At 45.5% G+C, this 19,605-nt stretch overlaps 1 protein-coding gene across 7 annotated transcripts in view; it reads left to right on the top strand.

Annotated features, from left to right (window-relative positions):
• Positions 1-19,605, top strand: part of CSMD3 (CUB and Sushi multiple domains 3) — a 1,041,917-nt gene that overhangs the window by 784,419 nt on the left and 237,893 nt on the right. For all 7 annotated transcript variants that reach the window (XR_008306202.1, XM_053246219.1, XM_053246218.1 and 4 more), the window contains one exon: positions 15,208-15,324. Coding sequence is in view for 6 of the 7 variants with exons in the window: in XM_053246219.1 (XP_053102194.1) it covers positions 15,208-15,324 (117 nt within the window). In the remaining variant the exon portion in view is untranslated. The remainder of the gene's footprint in view (positions 1-15,207; positions 15,325-19,605) is intronic.

Raw genomic sequence — 19,605 nt, 5'->3', positions numbered from 1 at the left:
CAGGGTGGCTGCAGTCCTGGGGGGGGGGGGCGGCCACCGCTGCCTGCCCACTGCTGCCACCCAACCCGCCCCTTCCGCCCTCCACAGCGGAGGAAGGGCCCGGCTGAACTGGCATCGGAGAGGCAGGCCTCTCCTCCACCACCTCGCCAGACCGCTCCCCACCAGAGTGTCGGGCTTCACGAGGGGGGGCCCCACTGAGCGGCGAAAGGATAGGGGGAAGGGTCCCCAGAGGGAGGGAGAACCTGGCTGCATCGCTGCCAGCCGCACGGTCCTCACCGCCCTCTACCTGCTCTTCCAACTCCACAGTCTCCTCCACCTCAACAACTGGCGGTAGCTCAGCAGCACCTGGTGCCGCCGGCGAGGAGGGACCCGCCACAGCCCTAACGGTGCCTCTGCCTCTGCCGCGATTGGCGGCAGCAGGCGTGGGGAACTGAATCCTGCGCACCAAAGATGGGGCCGGAGCAAAGAATTCTCCAATGGGGAGAACTGGGGTGTCCTCAGGCTCCCCGCGTCCTCTCCCTCCCCGTGCCGCAGGCGCACCCCGCACCTGGCCTCTCCCACCTCTGCCTGCCAGCCTTGAGCGAGCCCTGCCCGCCACACGGCGCTCAGACATGCTGCTAGGTCAGAAGGAGGGAGACTTTAGGAGGAAGGCCAGACAGGGTCAAAAAAATAATTTGGAGGGGCTTAGGGGCCAAAAAAAAGGCAGCTGATTTGGAGGAGGCGGGGGGGGGAGTTTGTTTTTAAAAAAGGAAGCCAATTGGGGGGAAAGGAAGACTTTTTGATATGGGGGGGGAAAGCCAATCGAAGTGAGGGGGAGGGTGTCCTTTTTGAATTTGGGAGTCAACCACCAAGCCAATTGGGGAGATGGGTCTGGGAGGGGTTTTTTTTAGAAAAATAGGGGGTTAAAGGGTGGAACCCCGGTGTGGGAGGGTGGCACGGGCAGTTGGGTGGAGTAGTTGTGGTGTGGGTGGCAAGTTTTTAACTTTTTTTGGGGGGGAGAGTGGATGGGGGGAGGGCACAGCACCTACCGGGGGTGGGGGAGGGATGCAGTCAACGCTTGGGAACCTGCAGATCAAAGGAGGAAACCCTTATTTAGTGAACTTGAACACAAAGTGTGGGTTCTGGGGGGTGGTTCTCAAGTAATGCTCCTGTGGGGGGAGCATCAAACTCAATGCAGCCTATTTAGTGACTCTAAATTGCAAACAACCAAAACCAGAACCCAGTCACACCAACACAGAGGTTGAACCCACCCACTCTGTGACTCTGCCTGCCCAATGCCATGGCAAGCAAGCAGCAGCAAACACTTGATGGCAGCCTCATGGATTGAACATCATGATCATCATCATACGTGTGTATTGGCCCAGCATGTAGTGGCAGCATCAGAGCCCAGCCAGGACCCCACTCAGACTGCCCCAGAGGCAAGGAAGCACTCTGGCATGGCATGGGCCCAGCATGTAGTGGCAGCATCAGAGCCCAGCCAGGACCCCACTCAGACTGCCCCAGAGGCAAGGAAGCACTCTGGCATGGCATGGGCCCAGCATGTAGTGGCAGCATCGCATCAGAACCCTGGACCCCACTCAGACTGCCCCAGAGGCAAGGAAGCACTCTGGAAGGCACCTGTTCAAAAACCACCTGCAAGACGCATGCAATGCAACGCAACACACAGCAGCAATTTCTTTATTGGGCATGGGCATGAAGACACAAGTTTTACAACAGTACATCTCCTCTCCAAGGTTCCCTCCCTCCTCCCCACACCCAAATGCATTTCAGAATAGGGGTGTCCCTATTTAAAACCGCCAGCTAGGGAGAGAAAGGGGCAACAAAAGGTGCACAATCGCACACGCACTAACCCCTCTTCTTCCGGTCCTTCTCCTGCCGCTCACTGCTGGTCACGGATTCGCCGCCGCCAGCCAGCCACCCTGGGCTGAGACACAGCAGGGCGGCCGCACGAGGCACACAGGCAACCGGGGTAGTTCAACAACGATGGAGGGGCAGAAGTGAGGAGACAACACTATTTGTGTCGCTCAACTCACCCCCAAGCAGAGACAAAATCAACCAAAAACTATAAAAAGAAAAAAAAACTGATGGCAGCCGCCAGGTGGGTAGGCTACTGTGTGCGGCTGCAGCTGTGGGAGAGGAGGTGGAAAGTGAAGGGGAGCAGAGAGAGAAAAGACTAAGAGAGAGAGAAAAGAGGGGGGGGCAGGGACAAAGAGAAAGAGAGGAGAGAGAGAGAAAAGAAAGAGAGAGAGAGGAGAAATAGAGAGGATAGAGAGAAAGAGGAGAGAGGAGAAGCGCAGCGCAGCAGGGAGGGGGGATTCAGGTGTGGGGGGAGGACACAGCAGTAGCAGCGGTCCAAAGAGGTGGGGGGAGCAGAGAGGGTGTGTGTGGTTGGGGGCTAGTGTGTGGCAGGGGGCCTGGGGTAAGTGGAGAGAGTCGGGGGCAAGGATAAAAAGAGGTGGGGTGGGGGGAGCAGAGAGGGTGTGTGTGGTTGGGGGCTAGTGTGTGGCAGGGGGCCTGGGGTAAGTGGAGAGAGTCAGGGGCAAGGAGAAAAAGAGGTGGGGTGGGGGGAGCAGAGAGGGTGTGTGTGGTTGGGGGCTAGTGTGTGGCAGGGGGCCTGGGGTAAGTGGAGAGAGTCAGGGGCAAGGAGAAAAAGAGGTGGGGTGGGGGGAGCAGAGAGGGTGTGTGTGGTTGGGGGCTAGTGTGTGGCAGAGGGGTGTTGGGGGGAAGGGGAGGGGGCAACAACAAACAGCAACGGAGAAACTGGAACAACTCGGGCAGCAGCAGCGATTAGGCTGGATGGGGTGGTTGGGGGAGGAGCTGGGCCTGGGCTAGGGTCTGGGAGGAGGGAGGGTGGGGGGGCAGGCGGGGGGGGAGGAGGAGGAGGAGGGTAGCAAAATATATAAAGCAATATATATCAAGAGAACACAAGCCAGAAGTTTAAAAAAAAAAAATGAAAAGAAAGACTATAACCAGCAGAAAAAACTTGGGTGTGGGGGTGTGGGGAGGGGGAACCAAACACAGACTCTGAGGGGGGCCACTAAGTGAACAGAGACAATGAAACCACAATTGCTGCAAATTAACAATAGCAAATGAATAAGTGGAACCAAGCAAAGAAAACTGGACTCTGTTTGGCAGCAGCAAACTTGGGAGAAGGCTGGATGGGGTGGGGTTGGGGTGGGGTGTGGTTGGACTTGGAGGGGCAAGTTAGGAGCAGGGAACCAAAACTGATTATATGGGACAACAAGAAACAACAACAGAATCCTCTGGGGTGGGGGGGAGGGATTCAGGGAACCAACTCGCAGGGCAGCAGCAGTCAGCAGAAACAAACAAAATGGTACAATTTAAGCAAAACCAGCAAGCAATATATAAATGAAACCAATGCAATGCAATGTGAAAATCAAAAAGTTGGACAAAAACAAGGCAGGACAAAGAGCAATAATTAATGGAAGAAGTTTTAAAGCAATGAGGATGCAGTGGGTGGGAGTGGGGGAGGGGGAGGGTAGGCCCAAAGGATGAGAAGGGAAAGGGGGGGAGGGGGGGAGAAAAGCAGACAGACAAGGAACAGGGAAAATTGGGGGAAATTAAGAAGAAAGTAAAGTGAAGTAACACACAGTATACAGACAAGAGACAGACAGAGAGAGAAGACACACAGAGAGTCACAAAGGGCAGGTGGACAAAGGATTAGACAGAGCACACACAGAGAGACACAGGACACAGTCAGGACTCACAGAGACACCAGAGCAGCCAGCAAAGGGCAAGCAGGTCTCAGAGATGATCCCACAACTGCCGCCAAGAGAAGTTTCCAGAGAAGAGGCTTGGGTTTATATAGGTTTGAAATTCCCTCCTTTGGGAGCCCCCACCTTTGCACTCCCCCCACGGCCAACAGGGTGCCAGCTCTCAACAGTGCAACAGCCAAGCAGCCTACCAGACCAAAGGACTCATTCTGGCCAATCAAGGATCAATAGTGCAGCCAATACAATGCCTGGAAATAGCATCACAAAATGGATGCAAGGAGGAGCAAAAGTTTCAGGAAGGAGACACAAAATGGAGGACAGACTTGGAACTTTAAAGAGACACTCAGAGACTCAATTTCATTCCCGAACCGGTTCGGGAAACCCGAGCCGGTTCGGTACCGAACCGGCTCGAATTCGGTCCGGCTCGGTCCCGGAAGGGCCCGATTCGGTCCGGGATCGAGCCGCCGGATCCGGACCGGTTCGGGACGATTCGGTCCGGATCCGGACCGAACCGCACATCCCTAGATTCTTCCACTTTTATTTTTAATTATGTTTATGTTAAAGTGTATGCAAAGATGAGTTTTCTTTTTAGATAATTTCAGCCTGAAAGAGACATCTAGATTCAGACCCAGGTTAAGAGGTTAGGAAGTCAGCCCAGGAAATAGAAACCTTAGATGTTGGGAAAAATAGAAATGTTAGGTGCCAGACAGAAATGAAACTTAGCCTTCCAATTTGGCCCAAATCACAGGAGGGGAGTTAAAATTAAACTATGGTCTGGATCTCATGGTTTGAGGTGAGGAGGAGGAGGAGGAGGAGGAGGAGGAGGAGGAGGAGGAGGCTTCCGCCAACATTTAGGATCTGTGTGCACTCCTGATAATCAGTCATGTGGGCGGGGGTAATGTTGTGTGGAGGGCTGGGAGGTGACTGTCTCTTGCAAGCAATCCTGGTTGGGCAGTGTGAGCAGCAGAGCTCCTCCATCCTGCATCCAATCCTAGATCACGGATGGCTGTCCATTCCTCCTGATTGGGGTTGCTTGCAGCAGACAATCACTTCCTGCTCTTCCGCCCAACAAAACCCCTGCCCACATGTCTGATTATTGCAGAGCTCCCAAATCTTGGCTGAAGCCTCCTGCTCTTTACATCTAATTGTGAGAACCAGCCCTGTATATTGGCCTGTTTTGTTTTGTTTTAAATATTTATACCCCGCTCTTCCAGTACACGACTGCTCAGGGCGGCTCACAACAATAAAACAGATACAATATACAATAAAAGAAATAAAATTAACCAAATTAAGTAAGTAAAAAAATCAGGTTAAAAAAATCAGGTTAAAAACCACGATCAGTATTAAATTTCAAATTAAAAGTTATTTTAAAAGTTAAAAGTTGATAATTATATAAACTAATTGGATGGCCCAGCCCAACACACATGATGCTCGACCATGACTATATCTCTCATTTCCAGCTTACAGTAGTGCCTTTCCCTAATTGCATGGTGAGATGTTTCATCCAAACTGCCCTTATACACATACTAGAATTACTAGTAGTGTTTATCCTTATCACATGAGCAGCTGAAGTATTGTCTGAATTGGCCCTGTGCTACAGTACAGTAAAACAGAAAGAATTTAGCCAGACAGAAAGAAGAAGAAATCAGATGAGCCTAGAATGCTAAGCAAGGAACTGCTAAAAAAGAAAGACCAAAAAAAAAAAAAAAAAAAGGAGAAGAAGAAGGATATTCACATGGACTGAAAGAAAGTGGTGGGTTTTAAGGACCTAGCTGTAGCTAAGTTTAGTTGGATGTGTTCATCCTTTGTTGTTTTGATACTCTATTGCTCTCATGGTTTTCTGCAATTTTTCCTGTTGTGCAAATCTGTTTGTTGCTGTTTAAAGTAAAAGATAAAGTGTGCCATCAAATCAGCTTTGACTCCTGGCGCCCACAGAGCTCTGTGGTTTTCTTTGGTAGAATACAGGAGGGGTTTACCATTGTCTCCTTCCGTGCAGTATGAGATGATGCCTTTCAGCATCTTCCTATATTGCTGCTGCCCAGTAGAGTGCCAGCAGGGTTTTGAACCAGCAACCTTCTGCTTGTTGGTCAAGCATTTCCCCACTGTGCCACTTAAGGTGACTTTTTGCTGTTTAGTAAATTTTTAATTTTGTTATTAACTCACCTAGATCTAGTAGTGTGATGTAGGGGTTAAGAATCCAGGACTAGGAATGGGGAAGTCTGGGTTCAAGTTCTCATTCAGCAGTGACCTGATTTACTCTGAACCTTTTTTCACCCCACTCTATTCAAGTATTGACTGAGATTTATTTTAAAAGTTGAAGAGAGAGAAGGTTGTTTGGTGGAGGGACCAGGAGAAAATAAGTACTGTCTCTTTATGGCAACTGTAGGAGGGGTTCAGCTGAACCCGCTGAACCCGCACACTAGTGCACTCAGCCTGTTTTTGGAATGAAATGTTGTATGAATGGAATAAATTAAGCCAAATTGAAAATATTTGTTTAAGTCCCCACTATCTTTTAGATAAAGCTTAAGGTCAGCCTGCAAACTCATTTTTCTTATTTATTTATTTATTTATTTATTTATTTATTTATTTATTTATTTATTTAACATATTTTTATACTGCCCAAAACACAAGTTCTCTGGGCAGTTTACAAGACAATAAAAACAACCAATAAAAAGATTAACATATTTTAACAATTAAAATTTTAAAAGTTAAAACTATTAAAGCACAATTAAAATACAATTAAAACAATATCTAATTAAAAGCCTGAGTGAGCAAATGAGTCTTGACTGCCCTTTTAAAAGTTGTAAGAGATGGAGACTCTCTTATTTCAGCAGGAAGTGTGTTCCAAAACCTCAGGGCAGCAATGGAGAAGATCTGTCCCTGAGTTGCCACCAGATGAGCCAGTGGCAACTGCAGACTAAGAGGTGACATTTAAGAACTGGAGAGTAGCAATCTTAAACCTACCAGCACAGCCACATGCACTGGGTTCAAATCTAGCCTCTGGCAGGACGCTCATAGAGTGACTCTCTCTCTCAACCCTTCAAAGGGTTGTTGTGCAGATAAATGAGAAATCACATCACTTACACCACACTGAGCTCCTCCTTGGAGGAAGAAATATCTCCTCCATCCTGTAAGGCAACGACATGACATCTCCCCACCCCCACTAGCCTTACTTTCCTTGATGTAACTCTGGAGGTTCCCAGCTTCACTCACCCTTTTCTCTGGGCTCCAGACCGGCCTCCCTTAGCGCCCTCCACTCTGTATACACAGCCAAGCTCTAGACACCACTTCACCTTCCTTTTTCATTTGCCACCCCCTTCCCCTTCTGTGCACACCCCAGCGGCACCTTCTTGCCCGCAGTAGGACACGGCTGGGGAGACCAAAGACCGTGTTGCTCCCTCCATGACCCCAAATGGCCTGCACAATGACCCTTCCCCTTGTCCCCAGAAGCCGGCAGCAGAATTGAATACATGCTCCCTCGTGGACCCCAAGTAGAAGCCAAGAAGCTGCCTGAAGCTTCTACTTCAGAGAAAGCTGCCGCTCTTGTACATAACGAAGCTTGCAAGATTTTCAAGATCGCCGCTGTGCGATCAGCAAACTCCTTCTTGGGTTTGCAGGATGAAATTGGGGAGGGGGACCCACAGGAAAACAAAAACCACAAAGCTTGACAGAGCCCATTATTCACAATGTGACTACATATCCTAGTAGGCTTTACATCAGACTTTGCTTGCCCGTTATCCCCCTCCCCCCACTCACCAGCAGTTGCGATTGTCCTTCTCTCCCCCACTTGCCCATTCATCCCCACCAGCTCACCCGGCAGCAGTACCTGTTGCTGCTCACCCATTCCTCCCCCCCACTCACCCGTTCGTCTCCCGCTTGCCTGGCAGCTGCTTGCAAACCCTCCCCCTCCCAGCCCCAGTTCGTTCTCCCTCAGCAGCCACCCGCCGCTTGTCCTGGCTGCTGCTTTTCCTCCCTGGCCGCCCATGGCACTTTCCCTTCCTGCCGGCCGGGCCGCTGTTTTCTCTCCCCACTGACTTGCCTGCCTGGCCACCATTTTCTTTCCCCCACCCATCCCCGACACTATCTGGCAGCTCTCCAGACTCACGTGAGAGCTGCCACACATGGGATTAGCGATGGTAACGTTTAAGAGAATTATATAGATACTGTAGATGTTCCAGGTCTGCATGTATATACTCATATGAATTACAGTGCACTCCAGACCTTTTTATAAACAAAACTTGACTTTATTCAGAATCTGCCTGCATAGGTATCTCAGAGGATGAAAGAGCACAGAATGGCACTGCAGAAGCATGTAAACAGAGAGTGAATCATATGATGTATTCTCTTCCCAATTGTGTGTAGGTACACCTGTCTCATTGTAACTCTGGTAGGGGATGCACAAGTTTACACTTCATAAGATTCCCTGGAAGCATGGAAACTGGTTGCCCAATACACAAAGTAATACAGAAGTAAAGAATGTATATATGTTAAATCAGGCTGTTTTCAGCCCAAGACCCAATTTTTGGTTTACGTATTATCTCCTATAATGAGGCTATCCTCACGCACAGTGGAAACTGGGCTAAGAGACCCCAGCCTTAGACATGCACTTCTGTGGGGCATGCTGGGACTTCTAAGGGCTGGCAAGCCACTGAACCCTGCTGCCCCAACTGGCTCTGTGATAGGGATGTGTACAAAACCAGTTTGCCTGGTTCTGTTTGAATTTGAACCGGGTTTGAACCAGGAGGGGGAGGTTTGGTTTTAGTTTTGCTCAACCCCACCTCAGTTTGGTTCAAATTCAAGCTTCCCAAAGTGGGTGGAGTGGTAGCTGGCACCCATGGGTGCCTACCACCCAACCCCCAAAGCAATTGGACACTCCTATGAACTTTTTATGAATTTTTGGAAAAAAATAATTATTTTTTTCTCACAGGGTATAATGGGACTCAAACCAGCCCATTATCCCCTATTTTGGAGCACCTAGGGGCCCAAAAACACCAAGGCAATTGGACACTCCTCCAATTATGGATGAATTTTAAAAGTATTTTTGAATTCCCCATAGGGAAGAATGGAGGTTTCAGCAAATGTATTGCTTCATGTCGGGGGGAAAGGGGTGGCCCAGGGCAGAGTGTTGTGGGTGGTAGTGCCTAAGGGGGGCAAGGAAGCTACCAGAATTATTTCAAAAGAATCGGGCAAAGGGCTGATTTTTAAGTGATTTTTGAATTTTACGCAACTTTAAGGTTTTTCTCCATAGGGAAGAATGGAGTTCTCAGCAGCCCCATAATTGCACTTGGGGGCTCTAGGGTGGTCCAGAGCGAGTGGTGGTATAGTGCACAGAGGGTGCCAACCACCCCCATGGGTTGGTAACCCATGGGGTACTGGGTTTTGTTGCTTCTGAAGTGATCTGCGTGTAGATTCTCTGGTAGCATATGAGATTTTCAATGACAAACCATCAATCCACTCTCGTTGGCTATCAGACAATTTCTAGCTCATTGACCATAATGGCTGTTGGTGGCATTTTGAGGTCTGTCTATCCAAGCCACATAATGGCATAGCGGTAAATGACTTGCCTAGCAAGCATGAGGTTGCTGGTTCGAATCCCCACTGGTATGTGTCCCACACAATGGGAAACACCTATATCGGGCAGCAGCGATATAGGAAGATGCTGAAAGGCATCATCTTATACTGCACAGGAGGTGGCGATGGTAAACCCCTCCTGTATTCTACCAAAGAAAAACCCCAGGGCTCTGTGGTCACCAGGAGTCGACACCGACTCGACGGCACACGGCACACCTACGTAGCACTATTAGTGACCAATGCTTTGATGCAGTTGAGGCACATGATTTGATTTGACTCTTTAGGGCATAGCATCATATAATGCACAAATGTTGTGACTCATTAAGATTGGCAAAACTTTCCTGCTGTGTTTAGGTATAAGTTTGTAAGAAAGAAGCGTTATGCTAAAATACTTCTGAGCTCAATTTTACTTGAAATGGATACTTAGAGATGAGACCAAGTCTCCAGATAATGTAATTAAATTTTTAATAATGCTCAGCATTATTGCAAATTCCATATGTAATTTGACACGTAGTTTCACTGCTGATAGGTTTTGCTGAGGAAATAGAACAGAATTTGCATATAAGATTTACCTCATTTGAGAATTAATGCTTTTGTGAAAAGGACTTCTTTCCTCTCTTCCTCATTTTACATTCTAAGGAAAAGACCATGTATGTACCTAAATCTTAAACTAGAACTTTTCATTCAATATGTGTTTAGCATTTGATATTAGAGAAAATATGCCAGATGCTAGTCTTGCAATGTAATGATAAAAAGTGCAGTTTTGATACAGGCCCGAGGACTTTATTGCTGTTCAGTTGGGAGGAGAGTCTAGAATGGAGAGGAGAGTTTTTGAGAATTTACTTGGTGTGCATCCCATCAGTCCTAATGCTTACCTCTACAATCTTATAAGCTGTTAGGCCCTCTCTCTCCATTTTTCTTTCCTGTCCCATTTTAACTTCAACATTTCACCACTCAGTTGCTCTTGATCATAGATTTTAATTTCTAGGTGCAGATCATCTGCTATTTCTTTTAACCCACCCTCATAGTCCCCAGGGCAGAAGTGAGAATTATCCATGAATCCAGGATTTTAGCATAAAATGTGATCGGGCAAAGGTATGCCACCTCATCACCAAAAGAGTAGAAGCAAAGACAGTAGTTCCAGGTTCACAGTAAGCTCCAAAGCAGGAAGGCTTTCTGCAGACAATGTGATAGTTTAGTTTGTTGTTGCTGCTGCTTGCTGTTGTTAATCTCTGCAGGCTTTGTTGGTCCTGGAAACTCACAAACCTATTTTTTAGGTTGTTTTTGATTTTATTTCCCTCTTAATTTACACATATACATATACATACAGTATATACACTGGCAGCTGGTAAACACTAGGCCTGGGAGGGGGGAGGACAGATGCAGACGAGAACCCACTTGCCAAGGCAGGAGCCTCCTCCCCACCGTGCTTTCCTCCATGCTTGTGGGGGGAAAGCTTGCCAACATGGAGGAAAGCAGAAAGGGGGTGGGGGCAGAAGGCAGTGGCCAAAAGGCAGGAGAGGGGGAGGAGAAGGTGGGGCCAACAGGTAAGAACCGGGGGTGGGGGTGGGAGAGAAGGCAGGGGCCAAAAGGCAGAAGCGGGTGGAGAAGGCAGGGGCCAAAAAGCAAAAGACAGAAAGCAGAGAACAGAAAAAGAGGGGCAGGGGGAAAGGAGACAGAGGGGCAGAAAAGGGAACTCAAGTGAGAGAAAGCCAGTATTCCCCCACCAAACAAACTAACAGAGAAGCTCAGGCTTACAAGCAGCCAGCAAATCTTCCAGAACACGGAACTTCCTCCAGCCGCTCCCCCTTGCCTGCTGCTTCCTTCCTTGGTCTTATTGGCTGGAACAGCCTGCTAATCAGCCTGCTAATCGAGCTGTTCTAGCCAGTCTGATTCCTTGGGGGCGCTGGCTAGGGTTGCCAACAGTCCGGGATTGACTGGGACGTCCCGTAATTTTGGGGGAAGCGCTTGTCCTGTCCAGGACGCTCTTTCCCCTGCATTTGGGTGGCTGGTGGGTGGCAGCGGCAGCCAGCGCGAGCAAGCTCCACTCCTCCCTGTGGCTCTTTCCCTGCTTGGCTCACTTGTAGGCTGCTGCTGCTGCATTGCTCCAGCCTCCTGCCCACCCAACAATCAGCCGTTGGGCTGGTGCGCCATGGGTGGAGCTTGCACAGAAGCCTGTTTGTTGCAGCTTCACCTAACAGCAGCGCTGCTGTGCACACAGTAGGACAGAGCTCTTCTTGCACTGCAACCTAAATGGGGAATGGATCAGCTCTAGAGTAAATGAAGCTCTTCTCACGATTGGAGGGGCAAGCTAGCAGGCTTTCTGCGGGGAAGGAGGGTTTAGCTTACCTTCCCTGCAGACGATCAGTAGCAGTTCCCTGGGCGGGCGGATCACCCATACAAGCTGCAGCATTCCTGCAGCCCACCCATGACTCTCCTGGCAGCTCCAAGGGTCAGGTGCAGGGAAGCGCCACCATGCGGTGCCCCATCCTCCAGAGCCCCGGTAATGCACTGTGCGAAGGCACAGTGCATTACTGGAATTCTCCTCCCTCCCCTGAGTGTGCCCACCGTAGCTGCTAGCAGCTGGGGCAGACACAAGATCCAAAAAATGAGGTCAAGGGAGCGCTTGCTCCCTTAACCTCATTTAAGCAGGAGGCCTCATAGGTGGGTTTTAAGTTGGAGGCCTCATAGGATCCCACCATGTGGCCACCGGGATCGAGCACAATCCCAGTGGTTCACACAAGCGTGCAAAACCAGGCTGGACTACCTAATCTGGTTTTGCATGATCATGTGAATAGCCTGTGTTTGGGATTACACTTGGAATCAAAATCCACCATTACAGTGCATATACTCGGAAGTGTTACATTCTACGAACGTGTACTAGTCCCTCTGTAAACAATAAACAGTCCCAGGAAACAGTACCCCCCTTCCTTTCTCTTTCTCAGTTGCTGCCCATATAGATCAGCCTAGTTTGGCAGAGCGTCTCCATGCTTGCATCAGTGGCCTGAAGAAAGCATACTGTGGGCTGGTTCTCATGATCAGAATGAAAGTGGAGGACCTCCCAGCTGAGATTCAGGACTGTGTGCATTCTTGAAAATGGATCCTGTGGGCTTGTGTAATGTTTGGCAGAGGACTGAGAAGGGACCACATGTCAGACAGAGGACCGGGAAGGGCATAGGACCAGGAAGGTCAGGCAGAGGGCTGGGAAAGGATTGACAGATCTCTGTCAGGCAGCACAGTGCCACCCAACCAGGATTGCTTTTCGCACATGATAACTTCCTGCTTCTCCATCTGGCATTGCCCTCCTCAACATGATTCATTTGCAGTTCACATGAACCGGAGGTCCTCCACCTGGCTTTGGATTGTGAGATCCATCCCAGTGTATTGTAAATACTACTTTGTGTTTTGATTTGTTCTCCATTGTTTCAGATTTAGTTCCATGGTGATAATGGGGTGTTGATGAAGGACTTCACAGTGATAATGGGGTGTTGTTGAAGTAAAGACTGGGCAGAACATGCTTTTTGAGAGAGGATGACAAAAACGTAATAGTATGTCTTTGGGGAATCTATTGGAGGCAAAAGGTCAATTGGATTAGTTTAGAAGAGGGAGAAATGGGATCAGAAGTTATGGGAAATAGGTATCAGGTATGTGTTTGTGTTTGGGGTTTTTTGCTCAGGTATCCACCTTTTTTATTATTGTTACATGTAGAATGCATTGGTTTCAGAAAGTTTCAGAAGGCTCTAGGGGCTATGATTTTCTCTTTTGGGGGAAAGCTCTCTTGTTTATAAGTGGCTGGAGTTTGAAATACTACAGTCACATGGTGCAATGTGATTATATCACGTATTGGCTACTGTTGAACACTCTGACAGTAGGTTTTGCCATGTCCGTCTGATACAAATATAACTCAATGTAGATAGAGTTTTTGCCATGATTACATCAAAGTTTTCTCTCAAGACAGCATAGTAATGCAAATATAAAATCAGCATTGGTCAGAATGATTGTTTGCATTACCAGTGCCTCTTGTTTGCTATCTTTTTCACATGAGCAAAAGGCAGATATTAACATATGTACCATGTGATATAAATATGATTGTAACCCCATCTTTTAAAACATTCTATGCTTGCTAGTGTAGTCTTGTCCTCTTTCAACAGAAACCAGTGGTGAAATCATTATATTGTTGATTTTTCTCCCCCAGAGTGTCCATTTTGGACTTCTCAGTTTGTTTTGTTTTCTTCCTCTCTGTGTTGTCATTTCTTTCTAGAAATGTTGAGGGACTTTCATTTTTGTTAAGTTATTAGATTCTTAGTGCATGACTCACAAGCAATGCGGATAATTTCAACTGGAAATGTAAATCATTTGATATCTCAGTTTCTCAGACCTGCTGGTGTTTGTTAAGTTTTCTTGCTCTTTCACTCTACCATATTAAGCATGATCATTATGTTCATGTTTTGCATGAATTTTGCATTATAAATATTAAAATAAGATACAATATATACGAATTACCTGGTACAGCAGTCTGTAAAGAGAAGACTGTTTATTAGAAAAACTCCTTTCACACTAAGGTATAAGAGATCTGTGTCCCATTAAATTCAGAGGAAGCTGCATTTGATATATGGTTAAGTGTGGCACCACAAATTTTACCTTATACTACCTGGTGAGAAAGCCTACTGATTTACATGGATCTTATTTTGGTTGTTCACTCCAGTGCCACGTTTATGTTGTGGGTGTGGGAATATGAATGGAATGCTCATATGGAGCCTTTAACTCATAAGAATTTCAATGGAAGGAGGAAACAGCTTCTTCATTGAAATGAATGGGAAATTGTGTGCAGGGACGTTTGTGTGGGCACGTAAGAGCCCTCTTAATAGGTTTCAAGATTGGGCTGTGGTGTGTGTGCATTTAGGGGAAGCGCTGAAATGGAACTCAACATTATTACATAAGAACAGCCCTGCTGGATCAGGCCAAGGCCCATCTAGTCCAGCATTCTGTTTCACACAGTGGCCCACCAGATGTTGCTGGAAGCCTACAGAGCATGCCCTCTCTCCTGCTGTTACTCCCCTGCAACTGGTACTCAGAAGCTATGGCGGATTAACGTAGTAGCAAATGTAGCATTTGCTACAGGCCCCACATTTTCGAGGGCCCCGCACGCCCCAGCTTCCAATAAATATCCCTTTCCTGCTAAATGTGCCTTTCAAGAGAAGGCCCAGCACAGCATCTGTCCAGTGGTTGTTGCTGGTGCCTACCACATTTTTCTTTTTAGATTGTGAGCCCTTTGGACACAGAGCATCATCTATCCACTCTTTATTTTTCTATGTAAACCACTTTGAGAATTTTGATTGAAAAATGTTATATAAATGTTCACTGTTGTAGTAAGTGTGAGTTTTTGGCTTGGTCTCCCATACTCCAAAATATAGCAAATGAAAAAATTGAATTACTTTACTATGCAAGTAAATAATTTATGTTTTAATATTTATGTGCATGTTTTAAAAATTTAGGGCCCCTTTATAACATATGCTACAGGCCCCCATACTAGCTTAATCCGACCCTTCTCAGAAGCATCCTGCTTCTGAAAGGACAGTTGAATCAAAAGCACAGTTGTATGTGTGGCTTAAATATTGTTTCATTTACAGAGATCTGACTCAGGACAAAGACATTTATGCTTAGGATTTTACACAATAAAAATTGACCAAGAAGGCCATCTACTGTTCTGGATAATGGACCACACCAGCAGAAATGCAACCACCAAAAGCATTGTGTTTTTGTCATTCACTTTTCTGTCCGTTGGGGAAGTAACATACACTAATATAAAATTATGTTATTTGATCTGTGTGTCAGACATATTTAAACTAACTACTTATCATTTCAGTACCTTATTAAAATATTTTGCATCTTTATTCCCTAGCACCTTGTGGAAGTCGTTCTACAGGTTCAGAAGGCACAGTTTTATCACCAAACTACCCTAAAAACTACAGTATAGGCCACAACTGCATCTATTCCATTGCTGTTCCAAAAGAGTTTGGTGAGTAGTATTTGTGCTTTATTTATGTCTGTCATTTCACTATTATTGCTTACATATCTTTGTTTTGGCATTGCAATTATTTGAAGGTGAAAACCTAAATAATTGATCTGAAAGCCGTATTAAAAATTATTGCTGCTGGCTTTAACTTTGAACATGAGTTGGTTATTTTGCAAAATTATTTCAAACTTTCCCCTGAGTATATATGCATTTTAGATAAAGTTGTGGCTGCTGTTTTCATAGAAAAATTGTGGCAATTTTAGCCAATTCTTTCAAAGAAACGTAAATGTCTTGAAGATGAGAGACTATATACATCAATGGAAAACGTTATCTTGGTTAAACTTGGTTGTGCATATCAAGCAGGAATGGTTGTTGTTGTTGCCCCTCCACTAACTGAGAAAAGAGGCACCTTTTAAAGCAACCGGGGGGGAGGGGGGGCTGTCTTCCTTTTAGCAGGGGGAAATCAACTGTCCTTGTCCATCCCAGCATAATGCCCCTTTCAGTGGTGGTTGTTGGTGTCTCCTTTGTATTTCTTCTTATTAGTATTATTTTGACCCCTTTTGGGAAAGGAAACATCCCCTCATTCCTTTGCTATGTAAACCACTCTGAGAACTCGTTTGTTGTTTAAAAAACAACAACACAGTGTGTAAATATTCTAAGACAATCCATATTATTGTGCCATCCAAGTTCTTACAATCTAAAGAACAGTGGCTGACATACTAACACAGAAGTGCACATGTAAGGAGGGATGTGGCAGAAGCCTGTGCACAATCCCTCCAGTCCCTCTACACACTTCCCAGCTCTTCCCATACTACATATGTGAAACATGCCTTTGATCCTCAGTGATGTGCCTTGTTTCTTACAGATCACTTTCGGAGTGCAAGCATTGCTGGGAAGTTTAGCCCAGATCTGCAGCAGTGAATGTGTAGAGGGACTGGGGCATTTGTGTGTGGGCCCCTGTCACATCCCTGCATTTCCTCCTTACAAATGCACTTTGTTAGAATATCAGCCCAAAATCTGGTAACCAAAATATGGAGGAGAAAACACCCCAAAACCGTTAGCATTAGAAATAGTGATTGAATACAAGTTTGTTAGCTCTATGTATATTAGGAATGTGCGAATCGATTCAGGTGCAAATCGCTTTGTACACAAATTTAGCTGATTCAGGCAATTTGGAGACAGAACAAATTGCCCTTGTGGTCCATTGGCTAGATCCGGGTACAAATCAAATTGTGCCAGATTCGATTCAAATTGATTTGAGATTCAGATTCCTCCTATCATTTCCCCCAGATTCCCAGGGTTACCTTTTTCGGGGGGGTGGGGGTGGAGGTAAGCTCTAGCCGTTGTAGAAGTGGAGTTGTGGAGCAAAATGTGTAGTCACTGTTTTTCAAGTGTTTGGATTCTGTGGTGTATAATAACTTTTCCTCAATGAATCCCTATGAGGATTCATTACACACCTTCATTTCTTCTATTCATTTTGACTGTCTTTGGACAGTGCCAACTGTCGACTGCCATGCACCAACTACACCTCTCACCCGAAAGGCAGTGGGATACTACTCAGTTGTTTATGTTCTAGGGATTTTTTCAAGTGTTTGGACACCAAAGTATTCTTTGGTCTCTAATAACCTTTCCTCATAATGAATCCCTATGAGGATCCATTACACACCAAAGAGTCTAAACACCTCAAAATTCCTAAAATATAAATTGAGTGCTCAGTAGATTGCAGGTTGGGGGGTAGTTGGCACATGGGATGCCACTAATTCCGCACCTCCACCCACAAATCAGTGTGATCAAAATGACAGAAGAAATGAATTTATTTATTGCCAAAGAATCTAAACACTTCAAAAATCCCTAAAAAATAAACTGAGTAATAAACTGAGTGTTTGGGGGGGTGTAGTTGACACATGACATTTGCTCCATAACTCCACTTCTACAAGGGCTAGAGCTTAGCTTTTTGCTTTTTAAAAATGAAACCTTGGGGTCCATGTTAGGGTTAGGATAGGGAGGATTTTAATTCCCATTATTGCTTGTAGTCGCTGCACTGGATACTTATTTGCTTCCGGGTCCAATTCAAATTGCTGGTTCTCACCTTTAAAACCCTTCAGAGCTTAGCACCTGCTTACCTTCAGGACTGCCTCTCCCGGCTGGTCCTGTCCCATCCTGTGAGATCTTCTCTGGTTGCCCTTCTTTTGGTCCCTGGTCTCAGAGAGGTCCATAGTCCTAGGGCCCGTGGAAGGGCTTTGTCTGTTACTGCCCCTTCACTTTGGAATTCTCCCCCGCCCAATTTGGTCTGCCTCCTCCCTTTCAGCCTTTAAAATCTTATTGAAGACATTTCTTTTCCACCAGGCATTTGCCCTTTAATTAAAAAACAAAATCTCTCGGATAATGTTTTTATTTGTACACCACACTGAGTCAATGGATTGGGCAGTATATTAAATCTTTTATAAATAAATAAATTATTTCCTTTGGCAGAAATATACAAAATCAGTAAAAACTAAAAAAAACCACTAACTATCAACCAAATGTCTCACTGCCTTGAAATTTGGATGGCACCCTTGGGGACCAACCCACTCCCCAAATTTGGTGCCCCTAGGACCTTTATTAGTGGTCTGAATCAATCCAAATCAAATCCAAGTAGAATCTGGGATGATTCGGGGAGACAGATTCAGACATAAAAATAGGGGTGATTTGATTCTGGCACAAATCAAATCAAAACAATCAATCCGTGCACATCCCTAGTGTATATATGAGAAGAGAAGATATGAGTCAGAGCTATATATAAAATTATGGTTAGTGGACAAGAATAATTATGAGTTACAGTTAACAAAATGCAATCTTACATGTCATGTCATCCAAACCAATGGCATTTAGCAATGAAGGAGACTTGGAATCAAAGGGTAGAAATACATTACCATTTCTGACTGAATGGAGGGTGTGTTCCTATAGGCTCCAGCCACACTGTATGATGGGTGTTACTTTGCCACAAATTCTGCCTTTCCAGATATTTGAGCAGTTTTGGAAGGATTATAAGACTTTGCTCACTGTCTTACTGGCACCTGCAGATGACTAGTTCTTTATACAGACACATGATGGAACCTTTTAAGGGGCAACAGTGCAACAACTGCATTGACTGTTTCCATTCCAAATATATTGTAGTCATGCAAGTCAGTACAAAAGCTCAGACTAAAAAAAACCTGTTGGGTTTGACTGAACTACACAAGATTTTGCACTGGGGCAGTTCTTTGAGTGTCAAAGGGAGAGAGACAGACAGACACACTACCAAATAGTTCAAATGTCTGAAATCTTAGGAAGAAGAAAAGAAACTTAAAGAAATAATACCATTCCCCATACCAGCTATGCAATGACATAGTACACAATTTAGAAGATCAGAAAAATGAAATAAATGTATTAATTAATTGAGTTGAAAATACAATTTATCAAAGAAGTTAAAATATTGGTATCATTTCTTGTATGAAAAACTCATTATTATTATTTTCACTGTAGTTCTTTTAAATCCTGTTTAGAATATTACTTTTCCATTCCTTTATATCATCAGTTATAAGAGATTTGACATTTCCAGAGGAGTAACCATCTTAGTTTCTGGCAAAAAAGAAAGAAAAGAAGAAAAACTACAAACAAAAAAACAAAACAAAACAAAATGGTGGACAACTAGACCAATTTTTTTTTAATGTATATATAAAGATGTTTGGGCCTCAATGATAGATATCAAAGAAGATACCATCTGCTTCCACAACAGGTAGACAGTTGAACTTTGGGATTGGTATATGCATAGTCAGCATACCCTAACTACCAGAGAAGTCTTATTGTTTTATACCAATCTCATTTGAAACCCAGGACATAAAAGTTACCATGATTTCAGTATCGAGAGAACCTAGGAACAGGTGGAATGAAATGCTGGGTAGTGGGAGTTCTACATCACATGCTTAAAATGCTTCAACTTGGGCAACTGAAGACTTCCTGTAGAAATCTATTCCAGTAGTACTACATGTACTACTTCTCATGATCTCCCATAAGTAGGTAGAAAGTAAGTAGAAGAAAACCAGAGATTCCCAGAGTGCACGTGCTCCTGTTGTTCATGTCATCTGAAGTTGCCAGTACTCATGGTTACTGACCTCTGCACAAGGTGCTACTGAGGATTTCTGCCGAACCTGACAGTTGGGTGGAGATTCTCAATAGACTCTTCAGAGATTGGTAACCAAGCACATTGGTGGCTTCAGATATTCCCCTTAAGGGATGGAGCTGCTCTGGGAAGAACATCTAGGT

This window comes from Hemicordylus capensis, chromosome 4, assembly GCF_027244095.1.
Source record: "Hemicordylus capensis ecotype Gifberg chromosome 4, rHemCap1.1.pri, whole genome shotgun sequence".
In the NCBI taxonomy this organism is placed as follows: Eukaryota; Metazoa; Chordata; class Lepidosauria; order Squamata; family Cordylidae; genus Hemicordylus; species Hemicordylus capensis.
Note: the sequence above shows the minus strand (reverse complement) of the source record. Positions and strands in the feature narration are given on the sequence as shown.